Source organism: Cydia amplana, chromosome 14, assembly GCF_948474715.1.
Source record: "Cydia amplana chromosome 14, ilCydAmpl1.1, whole genome shotgun sequence".
Taxonomy (NCBI): Eukaryota; Metazoa; Arthropoda; class Insecta; order Lepidoptera; family Tortricidae; genus Cydia; species Cydia amplana.
Genome location: NC_086082.1, coordinates 14,293,730 through 14,319,462, shown reverse-complemented (window position 1 = coordinate 14,319,462; position 25,733 = coordinate 14,293,730). Strand labels below are relative to the sequence as shown.

The 25,733-nt window shown below is 45.5% G+C and overlaps 1 protein-coding gene and 1 non-coding gene across 2 annotated transcripts; one reads left to right on the top strand and one right to left on the bottom strand.

Moving 5' to 3' along the window:
• Positions 1–1,249: 1,249 nt before the first annotated feature.
• Positions 1,250–25,733, top strand: LOC134654235 (GMP synthase [glutamine-hydrolyzing]). The gene is made up of 16 exons (XM_063509705.1): positions 1,250–1,442; positions 3,339–3,461; positions 3,709–3,895; positions 11,206–11,323; positions 12,548–12,704; positions 13,056–13,202; positions 15,232–15,328; positions 15,689–15,777; positions 16,228–16,382; positions 16,855–17,035; positions 19,129–19,263; positions 20,891–21,062; positions 22,626–22,743; positions 23,925–24,039; positions 24,834–25,025; positions 25,450–25,733. The coding sequence occupies exons 1-16, from the start codon at positions 1,377–1,379 to the stop codon at positions 25,549–25,551; spliced, it is 2,154 nt and encodes a 717-aa protein (XP_063365775.1). The 5' UTR covers positions 1,250–1,376; the 3' UTR covers positions 25,552–25,733.
• Trnas-gga (transfer RNA serine (anticodon GGA)) lies at positions 22,817–22,889 on the bottom strand. Its single transcript has one exon. It is a non-coding gene; the product is annotated as a tRNA-Ser (tRNA).

Below are 25,733 nucleotides of genomic sequence, written 5' to 3'. Positions count from 1 at the left end.
AAAAAACATCCTTCACCTTGTGTAGCCGCTAAGACGTCGATTAAGCAAACTCTATTATAGATTCAGCAAACTCTAGTTCCCATTATGACCCAGAAACTAATGTCAAAGCCCGGTTTCACACGGCATTTTCATTGCATTACGCGCAGTTTTCTTCTTAGTTAATGTCTATAATTGCCCAAACGGCGTTGTATCTTTGAAATCGGCTGAACGCGCGCTTCCTGTAAATAAATACAAAAGGTGTGTTGGGAGTTGAAAATCGGCCGGTGTGGTGTGGATTAGCACTGGTGTCGTTGTTGTAAAAATGCTTGGTATTATCTCCATGTTATCTGTTTTGTTATCATTCCATCACGATCATCTCTTTTCTTATAAAAAAAATGTCATGACAAATGTGCAGTGTACTTGGATATGTTTTGTATACTGAGGAAGGTAATTGGCAGCTCTTTGTTTTAGCTAATTGGACCGAATTTCTAATTGGCGCACGTTAAGTTCACGTTAGACACGATTATTTGGTTGAGATTACATCACTTGTCTCAAGTTTGTTTGTGATGGCTGTCACCTGTGATAACCTTTAAAATGTAACTACTCATAAGTACATGTGATTGCATAGGGCCCCTAGTTTTTGACAAGACTTAGATAAGGTATGTTTTTCTAATTTATATTTATTTTTATTTATTCAAGTTTTTAGTTTGCATTGCTGCTCGATGCATGCATGCAAACTGATTTTTGTTTAATGCATGCTCGATGCATTAAACAAAAATCAGTTTATATAATATTGTCAAACATTACATAAAAAATAGTAAATAAATTTTTGGATGCTGAAGGTTATGTCATATTTAAACTGGTAGACTAATTTCTGAGAATGATCTTACATATACAGATTTATGAAAAATAAATCTTATCTTATAACACAGCTTTCAGCTGTTAGTGCATAAAATAATGTACTACATTATTACATTCACATTTTTTAATGAAATATTATATGAGATATCAATCTGAATGCTATAAATCACAAATATTGCAATAAAAATTTATGCTATTATTGCAATAAAACTCAATTAATTGTATAAAATAATTTAACATGTATTTAGTAAGCTTATCCATTATTATATCACCTAAAACAAACAAATCTTACAAATACAGATGCTCACACAGTATCATTCATGTTGTCACTCCTATCCAGTATATATGTTTGTGTTTATTTTCTTCACGTGGGTGCTTTCTATAAATAACACACACAGTTGGCCCAGTGGAGAGAACTGTCCAATGATATTCAGATAATTTCACTATAGTTTTATCAATCTATCCTATTGTCTCTTTGTGTTTGACAAGTTTTTGTACTAACTTTGTGTTTTGACAGTTGAAGATGTCTAGTGTTTATGCAGATTTGTGTGTATTTTCTGTGTTGTGTTGTGATGTTGGGATTTAGACAGTTCTTATTAAAGGTATTTATTAGACTTAATTGCTCACAGAGAAAACTTGTCAAAGGAGAAGATGGCTTAGTGGATTAAAGCATTCTCTTCCAGCCAGCATTATACTTGTGTTCCCTAAGTGCAATCAGCCACACAAAGAACTGTATTTCAGAACCTTTTTTTTAGCCACTGCTGGGCTAAGGCCTCCCTCTCATTCTTCCATGCATCTCTGTGGCAATATTAGAATCTTTAGATTCTAGAATAAAGTACAGAAATGTATGCATAATGAAGTTGACTGTATAGTTGTGTTTATCCCATTCATTATAGTGATGCTTTCATTGTGATGTCTATTTTTGTTTTTATTGCCTCATACTGAACTGAACAGAAATAGTAAAAGTTCTATACATTCAGGCCAAGATCAAGTTCATTGTCCTAATTTGTTATCTGTGGTACTATTTGGGGGAGTAGAGTAGTTATATTTTGTTTGAACTCAATCTGGCAATGTTAATTATTTTCTTATTGGGTTTTGATTCAAATTTAATCATTTGTTAGGATTTTATAGTTACTGACTGATTTTACTAATTATTTAATCAACAAAATTGGTATATAAGGGAATTTGTTCCTTAATATTTTTTAAATTAAATGATGATTCACTGAAATCAAATAAATGTTTGTGACATGTAACTTTCCATCAACTTTACTACACACCATTATATTCACCTAGCTGATTGTAATAGGTCTAATTTTGTATAGGGGCTGTTCATAAATTTCGTCATATATTTTAGACGATCTTTGATCCTGCCCCCCTATAATCATCCAAAAATCATGCTTCGAATGACCCCGTTTCCTCCTACGTCATGCTACCATCATCCGCCCAGACCCCCCCCCCTCCCCAATTTGAAATGACGTAATTTATGAATAGCCCCATATAAAAAATGGTCCGATTTCTTGTATTATTATCATGCAGACTTGATGAAGCCTCGCAAATTGGCAAGCGCGTGGCGGCTACGGCATTATACATAACATATTTAATGCCTTCATGTTTTATGCAATAATACGGGACTAATCCGAACACGTTTTTTGCGCCTTAACATAATCTTTTACTAAGATAATCTGGCAAGCCGACTTTTTCATTCGAAAAAGCCGCTAAATTCAAAATGTGTATGGGACATCGATCCTTCGCGCCTACAATTTTCAATATTTGCCGCCTTTTTCACAAAGCAAGCTTGCAAACGGCTTTTTTATCCCTTAAGTCCTCTTGGAACCTTTTTTTATATTATAAATGGGCTTACTCATGACCACAGACTAGCCGAGGCGAAGACGTGGCCTACGATGGAGCGAGCCGGGCCGGCCGTCTGGGCGGAATTAGGCAGGTGCCTAAACCTAATTTCAAGAATTTGACAAGCACAATTTTTTATACGAAATATTTGACCTTTCAACCAAGAGCGGAAACTAGGCCTTATTGCGAGTAGTACTAGTAGAAGACTGTGGCCGACATCGGCTAGGAAAGAGAGAGAGGTGGAGTGAAAAATTTTTACTTGATATTAAGGCCTGTCTCCATATTGCGCGGCAAACTATCGAACATTGGCTCGCGAGGCAGCCGCGCGCAATGGATACCGGGACAATGGATAACGCGATCTGATCGAGTTGGCTCGCGAGCCAACCCGGTATCCATTGCGCGCGGCTGCCTCGCGAGCCAATGTTCGATAGTTTGCCGCGCATAATGGAGACGGGCCTTTAGGTGAACTATGTTAGGGGCTACCTCATTAGGGGGAGAGGGGAGGTGCTTAAGGCTTCATCACACTGCAGTGAGGCGCGCGCAATCACGTTCTCTATCTATTCGCACGGCGCGGGGCGGAGGTGTGCTGCGTGCGACCGCGTGACGTGGTGTGACAAAGTCTTTATCCTTACACCGTTTTTTGTGTGCAGTGCTGTTGGCGGTTCGGCGAGATGCACACAGCCACAGCAGAGGGCCAGTACCGGGGCACCAACGGCGCAACTCACCCGAAGGATAAAGTCGCCATCTTAGACGCTGGCTCGCAGTATGGAAAGGTAAGACTTCTTATCAGTTTTCAGTTGAGTCTGGATTGGAACCAGCCTCAGGTTTCGCGGCTGACTTCATAAATAAATAAGGGATGATCGTTTACAAATCGACCAAGTTCCACAGCATCTTTGCACATCTCTGACGGAAATGCAGCCTAAAAGAAATAATTTTAGTCGACTTGGTATTTCAGACTGAGTAGTGTACCATTGTAATATGCAACTTTCTCTTATTTGACCTAATTTTTTATTTGTCCAGGTGATAGATCGCCGCGTACGCGAGCTATGCGTGGAATCCGACATCTTGCCGTTAGACACCCCGGCGTACCACCTTAAGGAGGCCGGGTACCGCGCCATCATCATCTCAGGAGGCCCCAACTCTGTCTACGCCGAAGATGCGCCAAGATATGATGCTGATATATTCAAGATCGGACTACCCGTGTTAGGTAAGCAATTTTACATAGATTTATAAAGCTATGAGGCTAATACCATGTAGTTTCGTTGGACATCCCCGCGTACCACCTCAAGGAGGCCGGGTACCGCGCCATCATCATCTCAGGAGGCCCCAACTCTGTCTACGCTGAAGATGCGCCGAGATATGATGCTGATATATTCAAGATCGGATTACCCGTGTTAGGTAAGCAATTTTACATAGATTTGTCGAGCTAGGAGGCTAATACCATGTAGTTTCGTTGGACATCCCCGCGTACCACCTCAAGGAGGCCGGGTACCGCGCCATCATCATCTCAGGAGGCCCCAACTCTGTCTACGCTGAAGATGCGCCGAGATATGATGGTGATATTCAAGTATATATTCAAGATCGGATTACCTGTGTCGGGTAAGCTCATTTAACGTTTGTGTGGTTAGCTTTGGATGTGATATCTTGTGCTCCAGATTATTATAACCTTGCATGTTGTCAGGTGACAACCAACCAGTGTTGGCCGAACGTTAATCCCAATTACCATTAAAAATTAACCATTGAAAAGGTTAATTCGAATTAACCATTAACCATTGAAGGAAAATTAATTGTCAATTCGCATTAACATCAATTTGCATTAATATTAATTTATTTCGAACCATTAAAAATTAAAAAGAATTAATGGTTAATGCTTCACAAACCATTAAAAATTAAATCAATTTTTAATGACAATTAAAAATATTATTGATAATTATCAATTAACAAAAATATATCGTAATTTTATAAAGGCGCCCGTAATTTTTATCTAGCTAGTGGACCTCAGGTTTGGTGCAACATAGAAACACGCCGTTTGGTCATCCGACTCGTCTTGATGAGCACTTGGGAGACCAGTACCCAAGATAGAGCTGATGCTGAACCCTGGGTGTACCTAGTGGAATTCAGGTTTGGTGCAACATACACACACGCCGTTTAGGCTATTCGACTCGTCACAATGAGCACTTGGGAGAGCAGTACCCAAGATGGAGCTGATGCTGAACCCTGGCTGTACCTAGTGGAACTCAGGTTTGGTGCAACATAGACACACGCCGTTTAGGCTATTCGACTCGTCACAATGAGCACTTGGGAGAGCAGTACCCAAGATGGAGCTGATGCTGAACCTTGGCTGTACCTAGTGGAACTCAGGTTTGGTGCAACATAGACAAACGCCGTTTTGGTCATCCGACTCGTCTTGGTGAGCACTTGGGAGAGCAGTACCCAAGAAAGAGCTCATGCTGAACCCTGGCAGTACCTAATGGAACTCAGGTTTGGTGCAACATAGACAAACGCCGTTTTGGTCATCCGACTCGTCTTGATGAGCACTTGGAGAGCAGTACCCAAGGTAGAGCTGATGCTGAACCCTGGCAGTACCTAATGGAACTCAGGTTTGGTGCAACATAGACAAACGCCGTTTTGGTCATCCGACTCGTCTCGGTGAGCACTTAGGAGAGCAGTACTCAAGATAGAGCTGATGCTGAACCCTGGCTGTACCTAGTGGAACTCAGGTTTGGTGCAACATAGACACACGCCGTTTAGGCTATTCGACTCGTCACAATGAGCACTTGGGAGAGCAGTACCCAAGATGGAGCTGATGCTGAACCTTGGCTGTACCTAGTGGAACTCAGGTTTGGTGCAACATAGACACACGCCGTTTTGGTCATCCGACTCGTCTTGATGAGCACTTGGGAGAGCAGTACCCAAGATAGAGCTGATGCTGAACCCTGGCAGTACCTAATGGAACTCAGGTTTGGTGCAACATAGACAAACGCCGTGTTAGTCATCCGACTCGTCTTGATGAGCACTTGGGAGAGCAGTACCCAAGATAGAGCTGATGCTGAACCCTGGCAGTACCTAGTGGAACTCAGGTTTGGTGCAACATAGACACACGCCGTTTTGGTCATCCGACTCGTCTTGATGAGCACTTGGGAGAGCAGTACCCAAGATAGAGCTGATGCTGAACCCTGGCAGTACCTAATGGAACTCAGGTTTGGTGCAACATAGACAAACGCCGTTTTGGTCATCCGACTCGTCTTTATGAGCACTTGGGAGAGCAGTACCCATGTTAGAGCTGATGCTGAACCCTGGCTGTACTTAGTGGAACTCAGGTTTGGTGCAACATAGACACACGCCGTTTTGGTCATCCGATTCGTCTTGATGAGCACTTGGGAGAGCAGTACCCAAGATAGAGCTGATGCTGAACCCTGGCTGTACCTAGTGGAACTCAGGTTTGGTGCAACATAGACACCCGCCGTTTTGGTCATCCGACTTGTCTTGATGAGCACTTGGGAGACAAGTACCCAAGATAGAGCTGATGCTGAACCCTGGGTGTACCTAGTGGAATTCAGGTTTGGTGCAACATACACACACGCCGTTTTGGTCATCCGACTCGTCTTGATGAGCACTTGGGAGAGCAGTACCCAAGATAGAGCTGATGCTGGACCCTGGCAGTACCTAGTGGAACTCAGGTTTGGTGCAACATAGACAAACGCCGTTTTGATCATCCGACTCGACTTGATGAGCACTTGGGAGAGCAGTACCCAAGATATAGCTGATGCTGAACCCTGGCAGTACCTAATGGAACACAGGTTCGGTGCAACATAGACAAACGCCGTTTTGGTCATCCGACTCGTCTTGATGAGCACTTGGGAGAGCAGTACCCAAGATAGAGCTGATGCTGAACCCTGGCTGTTCCTAGTGGAACTCAGGTTTGGTGCAACATAGACACATGCCGTTTTGGTCATCCGACTCGTCTTGATGAGCACTTGGGAGAGCAGTACCCAAGATATAGCTGATGCTGAACCCTGGCTGTACTTAGTGGAACTCAGGTTTGGTGCAACATAGACAAACGCCGTTTTGGTCATCCGACTCGTCTTAATGAGCACTTGGGAGAGCAGTACCCAAGATAGAGCTAATGCTGAACCCTGGCTGTACCTAGTGGAACTCAGGTTTGGTGCAACATAGACACACGCCGTTTTGGTCATCCGACTTGTCTTGATGAGCACTTGGGAGAGCAGTACCCAAGATAGAGCTGATGCTGAACAGCTGGCTGTACCTAGTGGAACTCAGGTTTGGTGCAACATAGAAACACGCCGTTTTGGTCATCCGACTCGTCTTGATGAGCACTTGGGAGACCGTACCCAAGATAGAGCTGATGCTGAACCCTGGCTATACCTAGTGGAACTCAGGTTTGGTGCAACATAGACACATGCCGTTTTAGTCATCCGACTCGTCTTGATGAGCACTTGGGAGAGCAGTACCCAAGATAGAGCTGATGCTGAACCCTGGCTGTACTTAGTGGAACTCAGGTTTGGTGCAACATAGACAAACGCCGTTTTGGTCATCCGACTCGTCTTGATGAGCACTTGGGAGAGCAGTACCCAAGATAGAGCTAATGCTGAACCCTGGCTGTACCTAGTGGAACTCAGGTTTGGTGCAACATAGACACACGCCGTTTTGGTCATCCGACTCGTCTTGATGAGCACTTGGGAGACCGTACCCAAGATAGAGCTGATGCTGAACCTTGGCTATACCTAGTGGAACTCAGGTTTGGTGCAACATAGACACATGCCGTTTTAGTCATCCGACTCGTCTTGATGAGCACTTGGGAGAGCAGTACCCAAGTTAGAGCTGATGCTGAACCCTGGATGTACCTAGTGGAACTCAGGTTTGGTGCAACATAGACACACGTCGTTTTGGTCATCCGACTCGTCTTGATGAGCACTTGGGAGAGCAGTACCCAAGATAGAGCTGATGCTGAACCCTGGCTATACCTAGTGGAACTCAGGTTTGGTGCAACATAGGCCCACGCTATTTAGGTCATCCGTCACATCTTCAACCTGCGGGTACTGCCAGGGTTCAGCATCAGCTATCTTGGGTACTGCTCTCCCAAGTGCTCGTTAAGATGTGACGGATGACCAAAACGGCGTTTGTCTATGTTGCACCAAACCTGAGTTCCATTAGGTACTGCCAGGGTTCAGCATCAGCTCTATCTTGGGTACTGCTCTCCCAAGTGCTCATCAAGACGAGTAGGATGACCAAAACGGCGTGTGTCTATGTTGCATCAAACCTGAGTTCCACTAGGTACTGCCAGGGTTCAGCATCAGCTCTATCTTGGGTACTGCTCTCCCAAGTGCTCATCAAGACGAGTCGGATGACCAAAACGGCGTTTGTTTATGTTGCACCAGACCTGAGTTCCATTAGGTACTGCCAGGTTTTAGCATCAGCTCTATCTTGGGCACTGGTCTCCCAAGTGCTCATCAAGACGAGTCGGATGACCAAAACGGCGTTTGTCTATGTTGCACCAAACCTGAGTTCCATTAGGTACTGCCAGGGTTCAGCATCAGCTCAATCTTGGGTACTGCTCTCCTAAGTGCTCATCAAGACGAGTCGGATGACCAAAACGGCGTTTGTCTATGTTGCACCAAACCTGAGGTCCATTAGGTACTGCCAGGGTTCAGCATCAGCTCTATCTTGGGTACTGCTCTCCCAAGTGCTCATCAAGACGAGTCGGATGACCAAACCGGCGTTTGTCTATGTTGCACCAAACCTGAGTTCCATTAGGTACTGCCAGGGTTCAGCATCAGCTCTATCTTGGATACTGCTCCCCCAAGTGCTCATCAAGTCGAGTCGGATGACCAAAACGGCGTTTGTCTATGTTGCACCAAACCTGAGGTCCATTAGGTACTGCCAGGGTTCAGCATCAGCTCTATCTTGGGTACTGCTCTCCCAAGTGCTCATCAAGACGAGTCGGATGACCAAAACGGCGTTTGTCTATGTTGCACCAAACCTGAGTTCCATTAGGTACTGCCAGGGTTCAGCATCAGCCTATCTTGGGTACTGCTCTCCCAAGTGCTCATCAAGACGAGTCGGATGACTAAAACGGCGTTTGTCTATGTTGCACCAAACCTGAGTTCCACTAGGTACTGCCAGGGTTCAGCATCAGCTCTATCTTGGGTACTGCTCTCCCAAGTGCTCATCAAGACGAGTCGGATGACCAAACCGGCGTTTGTCTATGTTGCACCAAACCTGAGTTCCATTAGGTACTGCCAGGGTTCAGCATCAGCTCTATCTTGGATACTGCTCCCCCAAGTGCTCATCAAGTCGAGTCGGATGACCAAAACGGCGTTTGTCTATGTTGCACCAAACCTGAGGTCCATTAGGTACTGCCAGGGTTCAGCATCAGCTCTATCTTGGGTACTGCTCTCCCAAGTGCTCATCAAGACGAGTCGGATGACCAAAACGGCGTTTGTCTATGTTGCACCAAACCTGAGTTCCATTAGGTACTGCCAGGGTTCAGCATCAGCTCTATCTTGGGTACTGCTCTCCCAAGTGCTCATCAAGACGAGTCGGATGACTAAAACGGCGTTTGTCTATGTTGCACCAAACCTGAGTTCCACTAGGTACTGCCAGGGTTCAGCATCAGCTCTATCTTGGGTACTGCTCTCCCAAGTGCTCATCAAGACGAGTCGGATGACCAAAACGGCGTTTGTCTATGTTGCACCAGACCTGAATTCCATTAGGTACTGCCAGGGTTTAGCATCAGCTCTATCTTGGGCACTGCTCTCCCAAGTGCTCATCAAGACGAGTCGGATGACCAAAACGGCGTTTGTCTATGTTGCACCAAACCTGAGTTCCATTAGGTACTGCCAGGGTTCAGCATCAGCTCAATCTTGGGTACTGCTCTCCCAAGTGCTCATCAAGACGAGTCGGATGACCAAAACGGCGTTTGTCTATGTTGCACCAAACCTGAGGTCCATTAGGTACTGCCAGGGTTCAGCATCAGCTCTATCTTGGGTACTGCTCTCCCAAGTGCTCATCAAGACGAGTCGGATGACCAAAACGGCGTTTGTCTATGTTGCACCAAACCTGAGTTCCATTAGGTACTGCCAGGGTTCAGCATCAGCTCTATCTTGGGTACTGCTCTCCCAAGTGCTCATCAAGACGAGTCGGATGACTAAAACGGCGTTTGTCTATGTTGCACCAAACCTGAGTTCCATTAGGTACTGCCAGGGTTCAGCATCAGCTCTATCTTGGGTACTGCTCTCCCAAGTGCTCATCAAGACGAGTCGGATGACCAAAACGGCGTGTGTCTATGTTGCACCAAACCTGAGTTCCACTAGGTACAGCCAAGGTTCAGCATCAGCTCCATCTTGGGTACTGCTCTCCCAAGTGCTCATTGTAACGAGTCGAATAGCCTAAACGGCGTGTGTCTATGTTGCACCAAACCTGAGTTCCAGTAGGTACCTACTGCCAGGTTTCAGGGTCATTTTGTTGTCTCATTTTAAAATATCACGACCTGATAATTCACTGAAGCTTGTATTCATATGCTTATTTTTAATTTTAATACCTAGCTCCAAGTTTCTAAGCAATAGTAACATTAATTATTAGTTTATGAAAAAATTGATTTAATTGCATTAAACGTTAATTTAGATTGACAATCAATGTAATTAAACGTCTCAAAATTCAATTCTAATTAACTTAATTTAAATTGATGCGTAATGCAATTGACTAATTGCGGATTTAATGGTTAATGGAAATGATTAATTGTTAATTAGGATTACACATTACGGCCAACACTGCAACCAACACATAGTACTTAAGTACTAACACGAATTCATAGCCATAGTGAACCATACTAGTAACAGAACAAGGCTGATTTTTGCAATTAGTGAGTTTTGGCTGGCACTGGCGATATATTATTCGCAACTTAATTTAGTTATATGCTAGAGAGATTAAGGGCTCATTTAGACGATGCGAGAACTCGCATGCGAGTTTCATTACATTGCGGGTTTTGATTGGTCGGTTGAATTAGACGTAACCAACAGTCCGCAATGTAACTAAAATCGCATGCGAGTTCGCGCGCCGTCTAAATCAGCCCTTAGATTAGATTTCCTAAACTCTTCATGTAAATAAAATAGTTTGGCCAGGGACTGTTTCATTTCAAACATACTCGTAGATAGAGAGAATCATACTGTTTTTGTTTTACGCTAGGTACTATAGTTCGTTTTTTTTTAGCATTAGAAATAAGGTAAACAATCTTTTTGAGTCTTTTTATAGAAAAACACGTTTTAAAAATAAGTCACGGCAAATATGTAACAATTATGAATCTAATACGATCATTTATATTCTTCTGCTTTCATAAGTAATAGTTTCTGATTTTTAAACAGCGTTTTTCAATTAAAAGACATGTCAAGATCGCTTACCTTCTTTCTAATGCTTAAAAAAAACGAATTATAGCATCCAAAAAAGAGGGTTTCGTTTTTCTTCTTATTCTTATACCTATGTTTATTATTTTTTTCTCAGGTATCTGCTATGGCATGCAAATGCTGAACAAGGAGTTCGGAGGCTCCGTGCTGCGCAAGGACGCCCGGGAAGACGGACAGTACGAGGTCGAAGTGGAAACCACTTGCCCCCTGTTCAAGTGAGTGTTTACCCGACAAGAACGTTTATTATATAAATAAAGTGTCCTAAAAACAAAAACATTAGTCTTAAACCCTCATCTAATTCTATACAATTAGAATTAGATGAGGGTTTAAAATTAAAATTTTATAAATCAAAATAAGGTTTAAATTCCTTTAACTGCTTCTCTGTCAACGACTCTCCATCCATCGCCCGCAAAGTAGGTTCTCTGTTCAACTTCAACATTTATTCAGCAAATAGGCCACAAGGGCACTTTTACACGTCAACATTGAATTTACATACAAGCAAAATAATAATAATAATACATCAACAATTATTAAATACAACTACAACTACCAAATCAAACTAACGTAATACAATTACTTAGAGATGTATAAGGTCTCTTAATGTCGAATTACATAAAAAAACTATAATAATAATATTAAAATAAAAACAAAACAGATACATGGAAAAAAAATTAAACTTATTTAGAGGTGTGTGGTCTCTAAGTGTCAGAACTAAAAAATAACACAGTTTATCAAATTATCCTTAGAGATGTATAGGGTCTCCAAGAGTCAGAATCCTGTATGATTAACACATTACGAGAAAAAAAAACATACGAGAACCGAATGAGGCGTCTCACTGCAATTAAATTAAAAAATAAAGTTACTAAATATATTCGTGTTAGCTTAAACAGACCCGTCTCCACAAACAGCACCCGTTCACGAGTACGACGCGTATCTCAGCCATCGCCTCCCTCAACCTTCATTCGGGAAAGTGGCGACTCGTTCGTAAGCGATTTTCGCTACAAAGCGGATAAACCACGGCTACACACGTAGCGCGGAACTCGCGCTGGCAGGGAACGCGTTAACTAAAAATATGCGCTCAGAATCGAACATAAACTTAGGTCTGATTTACATGGCGCGCGAACTAGCATGCGATTTTAGTTACATTGCGGACTATTGGTCACGTCCAATTCAACCGACCGATCAAAACCCGCAAAGTAATGAAACACGCATGCGTGTTCTCGCATCGTCTAAATGGGCCCTTAGTCTAAGGCCTGAGTGGACGCTCGGAGCGGAGCGTTCGGCGGGGCGTGCAGCGTGGCGTCGGGGTCAGGACTAATTTGAGCAGCGTGCACTAAGGCCGCTCCTATACGTTTGCATTTGTTTAACATGCACGCCGCACGCCCCGCCCCGCCCAACTCGAGCGTCCACTCAGGCCTTACACTTACCCTTTTCCACAGCCGCCTCGAGAAACTCCAGCCGGTACTGTTGACCCACGGGGACAGCGTGCAGAGAGTCGGAGACCGTTTCCGCGTCGGCGCACAGTCGTCCAACCATCTCATCGCGGCCATATATAATGAGCAGATGCGCTTGTACGGAGTCCAGTTTCACCCTGAGGTAATTCTTAACTCAAGAAATGTGACACTCATACGGTAGATGTCGCTAGGGCGCATATGGTGGAAATATTCGCTGTCGTCGGGTGAGGTCTCGGTAGCTCAGTTGGCAGAGCAATGGGCAAGTGATCCACAGTCGCGAGTTCGAATTTTTCCACTTTAAATTTATTTCTATCTATATCAGTCTCTCTATAGAGTTAAAATATCATTTGAAAACCTTGGTAAGGTAGGCCATGTCGGTTTCGCATCGGTCTATTCAGCTACAGCTACCAAAGAGCTAATGATAATGATGAATTGATGATCTTCTAAATATTGCTAGAGAGCTTAATTTATTAATAATTACTTTTCTTCTCAGGTGGACCTAACCCCGAAAGGCAAACAGATGTTGTCTAACTTCCTGTTCGACATAGCGGGCATGTCGCGCTCGTTCACGCTCCGCTCGCGCCGCGAGGCCTGCGTCCAGTACATCCGCGACGCCGTCGGTGACAGCAACAAAGTCCTAGTAAGTACAACACCTTTCATATTAGACCTAGATATGTGTAACTCGGGTATACCTGCTCCGGCTTATCGGAAGGCAAACAGATGTCGGACTTCCTGTTCGACATAGCGGGCATGTCGCGCTCGTTCACGCTCCGCTCGCGCCGCGAGGCCTGCGTCCAGTACATCCGCGACGCCGTCGGTGACAGCAACAAAGTCCTTGTAAGTATAACACCTTTCACATTAGACCTAGATATGTGTAACTCGGGTATACCTGCTCCGGCTTATCGGAAGGAAAACAGATGTTGTCTAACTTCCTGTTCGACATAGCGGGCATGTCGCGCTCGTTCACGCTCCGCTCGCGCCGCGAGGCCTGCGTCCAGTACATCCGCGACGCCGTCGGTGACAGCAACAAAGTGCTTGTAAGTACCTTTAACCCCCCCTCTGCACACACCTACAACCATATGTATAACCTCCACCCTAGAATTTTTACCCGATCCCTCGACCCTCCTGTCTCTGAATCAATCAACTCTCTCTCTCCTCGATCGATCGACCGCTTAACGGCTCGGCCACGACATTACGCGATTGGCGACGGCGGCAGCGATAACCATAGGTAGGAACGAAAGGTCCGAACGCTGTGTCTCGCTTCAACCTATGGTTATCGCTGCCGCCGTCGCATGTCGCTCAATGTCGTGGCCGAGCCGTAACACCGTTTACCTGATTCCTCAACGCCGCTACCGCCTCCACCTCCGACCCCTTAAATCTCACTGCCTACCCCTCAACCCCCTACCCACTGACCCTACAAATGTGTATCACATTTAAAAAACCGGCCAAGTGCGAGTCGGACTCGCGCACGGAGGGTTCCGCACCATCAACAAAAAATAGAACAAAACAAGCAAAAAACGGTCACCCATCCAAGTACTGACCCCGCCCGACGTTGCTTAACTTCGGTCAAAAATCACGTTTGTTGTATGGGAGCCCCGCTTAAATCTTTATTTTATTCTGTTTTTAGTATTTGTTGTTATAGCGGCAACAGAAATACATCATCTGTGAAAATTTCAACTGTCTAGCTATCACGGTTCGTGAGATACAACCTGGTGACAGACGGACGGACGGACAGCGGAGTCTTAGTAATAGGGTCCCGTTTTTACCCTTTGGGTACGGAACCCTAAAAAGCATAATAGTGAGAGATCCATTATTAAAGTACATGAGTACCCTCTATCAGATAAATCAGACCAAGATTATACATCATTGATACTTATACATCGAGCAATAGGGTATTCTCCTACTAGTCAAGTCAGTTACGTTTTTAGAACCGTCAAAACGATTTGCTAATATGGAATTTATATGAAACATTACATCGTGACGTCACGGTCAACTCACCTAATTTTTATATTTCTATGTGATTTATTAAATAGAACTTGTGTTTAAAAATAACTCCTATCTGTGTTTTTCTAATAATTATCTTGTGCTTTATTTCATGCATGGTGTGAAATAATTTATTTTAACCTTTTAACCGCCAGCATTTTTTGATCGAGCGTGCTCGTGTCGCCACCGACAGTAATTGTACCACGCAGGGTAAGGTTGGCATAGTAACGGGAGTTATAAATGTGCTGTAAAAACCAAATCAGATCTTTGTCTTATTTATCAGACTGTGGCGAAATGAGCTGGATATGTAATTTCTTATATATCAGACTCCGGCGGTTAAAGGGTTAAATACAGTATTACACATAGGTCACTTAGCTAAATGAAGTACCAAACTGAAAAATTGTTTGTATTAAAGAATGACCATGTTAGCCGTTCTACACAGACAAGACATCCTCTAGACTGAGCATATTAACGCTACCCCCTCTGCCACTATATACGGTAGTTTTACTCCATCTTCAAGTCAAAGTGTCAGAATCACGGCACGGGATTCGCTCACCTCGTCCCCCCGTACGCCCGTATTTTTGGCAGCATCGGTTTCATGAAATAATTGCTCTAAACTCCGTCTAGAGGATTCCTAGTCTATGGCCGTTCTATAATGTAATATGACATTGTATCGTCCCTCTCAGGTTTTGGTGAGCGGAGGAGTGGACTCAACAGTGTGCGCCGCTCTGCTCCGGACCGCGCTGCGCGAGGACCAAGTCATCGCGCTACACATCGATAATGGTATGTTGGGATTTGGATATTTCTACACTAGGTAATACAATTCCCAATCAGCTTAAATCCACTATGAAATTTAATTGGAACGGAGTCAATAAATTCTACCTTATTTCCAATGATATTAGTTCAAGTTTCTCTCCCGAAAATGCTCTCTGGTGCAGTCTTAGAAAACCCCAAGGTTTTATCCACTTCATTTTGTTTGATAATCCAAAAAAAGAGCAGGTATCAAACATAGGTACCTATAAACTGTTATGAGCCGGAAAAAAACAAACTAAACTTGTACGATGCAAATAGCTCTGTTTGCTACCAAACCTTTCTGCTACTATAGCTTATATTGGAGTCATGCAATCATGGTATTTTTTATAGGTTTCATGCGTAAAAACGAGAGCTCTAAGGTGGAGAGATGTCTCCGTGAGCTGGGAGTTCGGCTCCACGTCATCAACGCGTCGCATCAGGTTTGTTGCTTATTTATTTTATTTGAATGCCAACTTTTTGCGAGAAGATATTATCTCGCAAACAGAAGTTTGATTAAAATTATCAGTTCCATATCAATTAGAGTTTGAATCTTACAAAATTTTGTGATTTTTCAATTTATGAGTTATATTAACTTGAGCTATAGTAACATTAATAACATTGTTTCCAAATTTCAGATTAATTGCTATGGTTTTAAAATCTACGTTTTATGTTGTTGAATACTTCACATTGCGGCTTAATTATTTCATTATTAACTGAGGGCCAGTTGCATTAAAAGCTCTTGACAGACTGATCAATTACGAAATTTCCCATACAAAAAAATGTGAATGTTTTTTCGGTGACTGATATTATGGTTTGGTACACCGACCGTTAGTTGTAGTAGTGTGGTCGACACTAGATTTCGGGCCTTCTACATACATTTCTATTTTCAGTTCCGGCAAGGCAGCACAGTGGTCCGCGAGGCCGGAGGCCGCACGCGCAGCACCCCACTCCTTTGCCACACACAGGCTCCAGAAGATAAGCGTCGCATCATCGGCGACGTGTTCATTCGTATCGCTGAGCAGGCCGTGCGCGACCTCAACCTACAGTAAGTACTCGCGAGGCCGGAGGCCGCACGCGGATCCCACTCCTGTTTATTCGTATCGCTTAACAGGCCGTGCGCGACTTTAACCTGCAGTAAGTTGCCCGCGAGGCCGAAGGCAGACTGCAAACCTACAGTGAGTGATTAGTGTTTGTTTCAGAATAGTCTGAATGTTATTACGTCTTGATGCAGTACGCTGCTTATGGAAGATGCACGCGGTGTCTAGTTATTTTTGAGTATTGAAGCTTAAATCTCGAGTAAAATGACTCCAATGCCAATGACGCAATAAAACAGTTAAGTGATATGACTGAAGCGGACATGGGATATCTGCTGAAAACGTTGAAATAGAGAGAACCTGTTAAATATAGTCTGGCAAAAGAGGCGTCAAATTTGAAAATTAAGTAAGCGCGAAGGATCGGACTCCCATAGACTATTATTGAATTTCGCGTGTCTGTAAATTATTATTTTTTTTCTCCAGGGAGGACCAAGTTCTCCTCGGACAGGGCACGCTTCGCCCCGACCTGATCGAGTCGGCATCAGCCTTGGCTTCAGGCAACGCGGCCACTATCAAGACACACCACAACGACACGGACCTAGTGCGTGCGCTGCGGGCGCGTGGCAGAGTGGTAGAACCACTCAAGGACTTCCATAAGGATGAGGTGAGCTATCTGTCTCACTCGTCATTATATTTGTCACACGTTGTTGTCGACCTGAGCGAGCATCATCGCTAGCATCTGGCAACGCGGGCACCATCAAGACACACCACAACGACACGGACCTAGTGCGTGCGCTGCGGGCGCGTGGCAGAGTGGTTGAGCCGCTCAAGGACCTCCATAAGGATGAGGTGAGCTATCTGTCTCACTCGTCATTATATCTGTCACACGCTGTTGTCGACCTGAGCGAGCATCATCGCTAGCATCTGGCAACGCGGCCACCATCAAGACACACCACAACGACACGGACCTAGTGCGTGCGCTGCGGGCGCGTGGCAGAGTGGTTGAGCCGCTCAAGGACCTCCATAAGGATGAGGTGAGCTATCTGTCTCACTCGTCATTATATCTGTCACACGCTGTTGTCGACCTGAGCGAGCATCATCGCTAGCATCTGGCAACGCGGCCACCATCAAGACACACCACAACGACACGGACCTAGTGCGTGCGCTGCGGGCGCGTGGCAGAGTGGTAGAACCACTCAAGGACTTCCATAAGGATGAGGTGAGCTATCTGTCTCACTCGTCATTATATTTGTCACACGTTGTTGTCGACCTGAGCGAGCATCATCGCTAGCATCTGGCAACGCGGGCACCATCAAGACACACCACAACGACACGGACCTAGTGCGTGCGCTGCGGGCGCGTGGCAGAGTGGTTGAGTCGCTCAAGGACCTCCATAAGGATGAGGTGAGCTATCTGTCTCACTCGTCATTATATCTGTCACACGCTGTTGTCGACCTGAGCGAGCATCATCGCTAGCATCTGGCAACGCGGGCACCATCAAGACACACCACAACGACACGGACCTAGTGCGTGCGCTGCGGGCGCGTGGCAGAGTGGTTGAGCCGCTCAAGGACTTCCATAAGGATGAGGTAAACTATCTGTCTCACTCGTCATTATATCTGTCGCACGCTGTTGTCGACCTGAGCGAGTGAGCATCATCGCTAGCGTCTGACAACGCGGCCACCATCAAGACGCACCACAACGACACGGACCTAGTACGTGCGCTGCGGGCGCATGGCAGAGTGGTGGAGCCGCTCAAGGACTTCCATAAGGATGAGGTGAGCTATCTGTCTCACTCGTCATTATATCTGTCACACGCTGTTGTCGACCTGAGCGAGCATCATCGCTAGCATCTGGCAACGCGGGCACCATCAAGACACACCACAACGACACGGACCTAGTGCGTGCGCTGCGGGCGCGTGGCAGAGTGGTAGAACCACTCAAGGACTTCCATAAGGATGAGGTGAGCTATCTGTTTCACTCGTCATTATATTTGTCACACGTTGTTGTCGACCTGAGCGAGCATCATCGCTAGCATCTGGCAACGCGGGCACCATCAAGACACACCACAACGACACGGACCTAGTGCGTGCGCTGCGGGCGCGTGGCAGAGTGGTAGAACCACTCAAGGACTTCCATAAGGATGAGGTGAGCTATCTGTTTCACTCGTCATTATATTTGTCACACGTTGTTGTCGACCTGAGCGAGCATCATCGCTAGCATCTGGCAACGCGGGCACCATCAAGACACACCACAACGACACGGACCTAGTGGGTGCGCTGCGGGCGCGTGGCAGAGTGGTTGAGCCGCTCAAGGACTTCCATAAGGATGAGGTGAGCTATCTGTCTCACTCGTCATTACATCTGTCACAAGCTGTTGTCGACCTGAGCGAGTATCATCGCTAGCGTCTAGCAACGCGGCCACTATCAAGACACACCACAACGACACGGACTTGACGAGAGCGTTGCGCAGCTGCGCCCTCAAAGACTTCCACGCGCCCCAGCGTGAGTTAATGCTATGTGTCTCACTCTAATTATATGGTCGCGTATAGCGTACAGAACGCGATGCGTTCTTAACTATATCTGTCACACTCGTTACTGAGAGACAAAGCAAAGACGAACGCACGCGTTAAGACTTTCACCAGGACGAGGTAATATGAAGATCTATTTAAGTTGTCAGGGCCGCCATGTAAGGAATCCTATGATGAGGGTCGCCACGGAAGGATGCTCTTACTAACCCCCATTTTGTTGTCTCCAGGTCCGAGCCCTCGGCCTAGAACTAGGCCTGCCAGATGTTCTAGTGGCGCGGCACCCGTTCCCGGGCCCCGGGCTGGCGGTGCGCGTGCTGTGCCAGGACGAGCCGCGCGCCGAGCGGGACTTCTCCGAGACTCAGGTAACTTTACCCGCTAGGTGGCGCTGAATGTAAACTGGGCCAACGTCGTGTCTACCCGCTTCGCTAGGTGGCGCTGACTATGCAGATACGTTCGCCGGCCCAATATTGTGGTAAAGCTTTGGATTCCTCCGAAAACGGTGCCGTCATATTACGGCCGTAATATAGCGGTGAATGACGTCACTAGAACGTTGTCTATGTAAACAAGATGGCGCGGTTTCCTAGACGGCGTTGATTGTCAACGTAACGTAATAAAGCGGTGCCGTCATTTGGATGACGGCCGCCATGACCTTGTCGATAGTTTCGTGAACGTTTTATAAAGATAGCGGTGACGCCATTTTGAATAAATGACACGAGATTTGAATAAATGATTCCGTACTACGATTATTTTCCTCTTCTGATGATATTTCATCCTCCAAGTAAATTATAGATGATCAAGCAAATCTTGTCAGTAGGAAAAGGCGCGAAATTCAAATTTTCTATGGGACGTTATCCCATCGCGCCTACATTTTTCAAATTTGCCGCTTTGACCTTGGTGGCTGACGGTGTGTTATGACGCCGTGGTACTTTCCACATGTCGCCACCGTAAAGACGGCCGTCTTTTGCGGCCGCTATATGACGGCCGTCATATGACGGCACCGTTTTCGGAGGAATCCAAAGCTTAACGAAAACCACACACTCTTGCTTTTAGGCTTATTTACGCTACAGCGGGACGTCAGCGCAGCGCGTCGCGCGCTCAACCAAAATGTAGATTCCACTTTAATTTTGAAGTTTTTTGCCTGTTCACTTTTTAATATCAGCATTCACCAATTACAAATACAGGTTGTAAATTTAGTCTCCTGACTCCTGCAATAATTCACGGGATGAATTGAATATATAAACACTAAAAAATTATCAACATTTGCCAGCCAAAATGTATAAATAATAAAATTCTTTATTTCATACTTTTGTCCATACGTATTACATATTACACAAAACTTACAGCTATGTTAGTAACACAAAACACATAATAAAGTAATATACACATTAAACTACAGACCTTACATATACTTATAAATATTACATCTGGACTCTAAATGAATAGAGTTCCAGTGTTTGGTCATTTTACTGGCCGGATCAGACATAACAGCGACCAGGAGACTGTTCGAACTGCCGCACATTCTACGCATAAGAGAGGCAATTCTTTTACGCACAATCGCATTAAAGCCGTCCGTGTGTGCCTCCGCAAACATTGCTGATGCGCTACAGAAGCGCGGCAGTCCCAACAACATCCTGAATCCGTTGTTATATTGTACTCGTAGGGCATTGACAGTCTTCTTCGTGTATTTGGTCCACAGGCTACACGTGTAAAGGTCTGACAATATGCTCTGAACAGAGTCACTTTGACATTCCTCTCACAGCGCGCAAACCTGCGTGCCAGCATGTTGCAGCGCACTGCCAATGCCCTACGTTCCCGCTACGTGTATGGGAGAGTCAATTTTTTTTGCGATTTCGGGATTGGTCTCATAGTAAATGTAGCTCAGTATGACCTATATATTCACCCCGAATATGGGCAGAAGATTAAATTTACACCCTGTATGAGATTTTAAGATTTTTGCACATTGTAACTATTGAATCAACCCTTTTCCAGGTCATAGTGAAAATAATGGTAGAATTCGCGAGCATGATCGTCAAATCGCACGCTCTACTGGGGCGCGTAGTCAACGCGACCACGGCCCCGGAGCAAGCCGAGCTCAAGCGCATCTCCTCCAAGTCGCCCATCGCTGCTGCATTACTGCCGCTGCGCTCTGTGGGCGTGCAGGGTGAGTCGACACAGACAGAGACGGACAGAGAGAGACAGAGACGCACTACTAGGGCGCGTAGTCAACGCGACCACGGCCCCGGAGCAAGCCGAGCTCAAGCGCATCTCCTCCAAGTCGCCCATCGCTGCTGCATTACTGCCGCTGCGCTCTGTGGGCGTGCAGGGTGAGTCTACACAGACAGAGACGGACAGAGAGTGACAGAGACGCACTACTAGGGCGCGTAGTGAACGCGACCACGGCCCCGGAGCAAGCCGAGCTCAAGCGCATCTCCTCCAAGTCGCCCATCGCTGCTGCATTACTGCCGCTGCGCTCTGTGGGCGTGCAGGGTGAGTCAACACAGACAGAGACGGACAGAGAGAGACAGAGACGCACTACTAGGGTAGTGAACGCGACCACGGCCCCGGAGCAAGCCGAGCTCAAGCGCATCTCCTCCGTCGCCCATCGCTGCTGCATTACTGCCGCTGCGCTCTGTGGGCGTGCAGGGTGAGTCAACACAGACAGAGACGGACAGAGAGAGACAGAGACGCACTACTAGGGTAGTGAACGCGACCACGGCCCCGGAGCAAGCCGAGCTCAAGCGCATCTCCTCCGTCGCCCATCGCTGCTGCATTACTGCCGCTGCGCTCTGTGGGCGTGCAGGGTGAGTCGACACAGACAGAGACGGACAGAGAGACAGAGACGCACTACTAGGGCGCGTAGTGAACGCGACCACGGCCCCGGAGCAAGCCGAGCTCAAGCGCATCTCCTCCAAGTCGCCCATCGCTGCTGCATTACTGCCGCTGCGCTCTGTGGGCGTGCAGGGTGAGTCAACACAGACAGAGACGGACAGAGAGAGACAGAGACGCACTACTAGGGCGCGTAGTAAACGCGACCACGGCCCCGGAGCAAGCCGAGCTCAAGCGCATCTCCTCCAAGTCGCCCATCGCTGCTGCATTACTGCCGCTGCGCTCTGTGGGCGTGCAGGGTGAGTCGACACAGACAGAGACGGACAGAGAGAGACAGAGACGCACTACTAGGGTAGTGAACGCGACCACGGCCCCGGAGCAAGCCGAGCTCAAGCGCATCTCCTCCGTCGCCCATCGCTGCTGCATTACTGCCGCTGCGCTCTGTGGGCGTGCAGGGTGAGTCGACACAGACAGAGACGGACAGAGAGAGACAGAGACGCACTACTAGGGTAGTGAACGCGACCACGGCCCCGGAGCAAGCCGAGCTCAAGCGCATCTCCTCCGTCGCCCATCGCTGCTGCATTACTGCCGCTGCGCTCTGTGGGCGTGCAGGGTGAGTCGACACAGACAGAGACGGACAGAGAGAGACAGAGACGCACTACTAGGGCGCGTAGTGAACGCGACCACGGCCGCCAACCAAGGTGCTCACAAATATCTGAACACGCCTCTATTGTCAAGGCGCTAGAGTGCGTGTTTAGGTTTTTTGAGCACCTCGGCCGCTCTGATAAATCTGATGGCGACTGTACATGATTGAATAAATTTTTTCGAGTTTTTGACATTCCAAAACTAATCTTGTATATGTATTTTCTGTATTTATTCATAAGGATGTGTGTTACAGGTGACGCACGGACGTACAGCTACGCGGTAGCTTTGTCGACGGATCGCTACCCGCCAGACTGGAAAGATATGCACTACCTCGCCAAGATCATACCTCGCGTCTGCCACAACGTTAACAGGTATGAATGCTTATGCCAGCTATAAACTGAAATAGATGTCATATATTAAAGAACAAGTGACGAAGCCCTCCAGTGGTGAAGGCCGGATTCGAACCGGCGTCTTTAGCAATCCAGGCTAACGCCTTGAACCCCTTGGCCACCCCGCCACGGTGGAACCCGTCCCAATTTCTCGACTATATGCCTTCTTACTAAGACTAGGCGTCTTTGACCAACTCTAAGGGCAAGCAATATGCCTTGCACCTCCTATACGAATTCCTTACGAGCGAGCTTAGCGAGAGAGCTACTTAAAAACACAAATCAAAATATTTAATAAAATAATTTTATTTGTTCTTGGGAAGTTGTGTGTGCAATCAGCATCAAATAATGACTGACAAAGTGGCCAAATATATCGTAACACATATTTGTCTCAGAAGGACGTCACTATCTATTTGATATTGTCTGTACCTATGCGTTGAATACTAATATGACGCACTATCAATAAACTGATTTAACGTTAAATATGGCAGAGGCCTTTGTCATCCCATAGTTCTCTTTAAATTTTTTTAAAGAAAGTTGATAGGCCTTTTGGTGTAATCAACCTCTAAATATTCTAATGAATATTATACTTGGTCAAGCAGATCTTGTCAGTAGAAAAAGGCGGCAAATTTGAACAATGTAGGCGCGAAGAGATATCGTCCCATAGAAAATTTGAAATTCGCGCCTTTTTCTACTGACAAGATTTGGTTGACCATCTATAACTACCTACTATTAAAAATCCTGACCAAGTTTTATTGGTGTGAAAAAAACACAGAAAGCATTCTGTTACATAATTCATACATACATACATACATACACTGGCTCAGAGACCCAAAGAGGATCTTAGCCTCTGACACAAGAGAGCGCCACTTTACCCTATTCTGTGCCACTTCGCGCCAGTTGGGTATTCCAAGGGCGGACAGGTCTTTTTGGGTTTCGTCACTACATAATTCATACTTAACACAATCATTGCCACCCAGCCAAACAAGACATCCGCACCAGGCCACAACAATGTCGTCATACAAAGCTGTAGTACCGCGATCCCGACTATCGGGTCGTCCGGCCTGGGAACCAAATCATAAAATACCCGATAGTCGAGTTTTCGGCACTGAATGTGTTCATTTAATCTTGTGTTTTCATTGTTATAAAGTTTGTTTTGTGTTCAGGGTGTGCTACGCATTCGGAGGGCTGATCAAAGAGCAAGTAACAGACATCACGCCGACTTTCCTCACACAGCAGGTCATCTCAACTATCCGCCAAGCGGATGACATTGCCACACAGGTAATTAATATACTTCTGGGCAGCCCATAGCTTTAGTTTAGAATATCACTTAGGGTTGTTCACACATGTTGAATTTTATAACTAAATCTAGTTAAATAGATAGCAAAAAATGAGCAATTTATCACAATATGTACATAAATATATGGGAATAATAAAAAAAATACAAGACCTTAAAGTTTCAATAATTAAAAAAATTAAAACTTCTATAGTTCGTTTTTTTTTTGCATTAGAAAGAAGGTAAGCGATCGTGACATGTCTTTTAATTGAAAAACGCTTTTAAAAGTCAGTAACTATTACTTATGATAGCAGAAGAATATAAATGATCGTATTAGATTCATAATTGTTACATATTTGCCATTATATATTTTTAAAACGTGTTTTTCAATAAAAAGACACGTCAAGATTGTTTACCTTATAAATCTAATGCTAAAAAAAACGAACTATAAATAGGAAAAAATAATGGTACCATTCGATTCCTTACATTTTATTTAAAAAAAATATTGTATAGCAACCATATACATAAACGCAGCATACATAATAGCAATTTCCTTGTTTTCCATACATCGAAACGGCTTCTAACGTTACATGGTGACGTCACGATGTATTGCCATTTTCTTATAAACGTTTCGTCAGTGCGTGTGCCAGACTGACCATCATTTGTGACTTTTGCATTGCTTTAAGACAATGGGTCCCATACAGACATTTGATCCTCAAAACAAACCTGATCGACAGATACCATTCATAAAAAAATGTCAAATACCCTATTTAGCAATAACAGTAATCATTACCCCCAGGTCCTGTTGTCGAACGGCGCAGCATCCCGCATCGCGCAGATGCCCGTGGTCCTTATCCCCATACACTTCGACCGCGACGCCGCCACCCGGGCCCCCTCCTGCCAGCGCTCCGTAGTGCTCCGGCCCTTCGTCACCTCTGACTTCATGACTGGTGTGGCAGCCCTGCCCGGGTCAGACGCCATGCCGCAGGATGTGAGTACCAAACTACACCTTACCGAACAGGCAATAAGGTCCATATTGCTCCGACCCTTCGTCAATTCTGACTTCATGACTGGTGTAGCAGCCCTGCCTGGGTCAGACACCGTGCCGCGGGTTGTGAGTCCCATACTATACCTTACGCTACAGACATTATGGTCCATAGTCTTTCACGCCTTTTGACACGTCAATGGTTTTTTACAGGCCAATAGTTGTGATTTTTTACCGCAAAACCGCAGTGTAGTGCCTAAATTGACAAGTATAAATAGATTTTACAGTAATTCTCAAATGTTTTGAATTAGGAGTCTAAATAAAAAGTTAGCGACGCGTAACGGTTTCAAAATATGCCAAAACAATTGACTGGCACTATTTACAGTGCCACTTTAAAGTTTATACTTAATCATATTTATATTGTTGACAGGTGATAGACAGAATGCGCAAAGAGCTAATGAGCGTGCCGGGGATCTCGCGCGTGCTGTACGACCTCACACCCAAGCCGCCCGCCACCACCGAGTGGGAATGATCGCCCAACCTTTTATATGTTTCTACTCGTCTTGTACGATTGCACCCGGAGCAGTGGTCCACTTTGCAGCTCTGAGTCTTCAGACCGTTACCCGCATTTTTACAAGTTGCAACACTATGTGGTCACTTTACAGGTTGCAATTTTATTAGTCTAAACCTGCAGCATAAAACCCAACAATAATA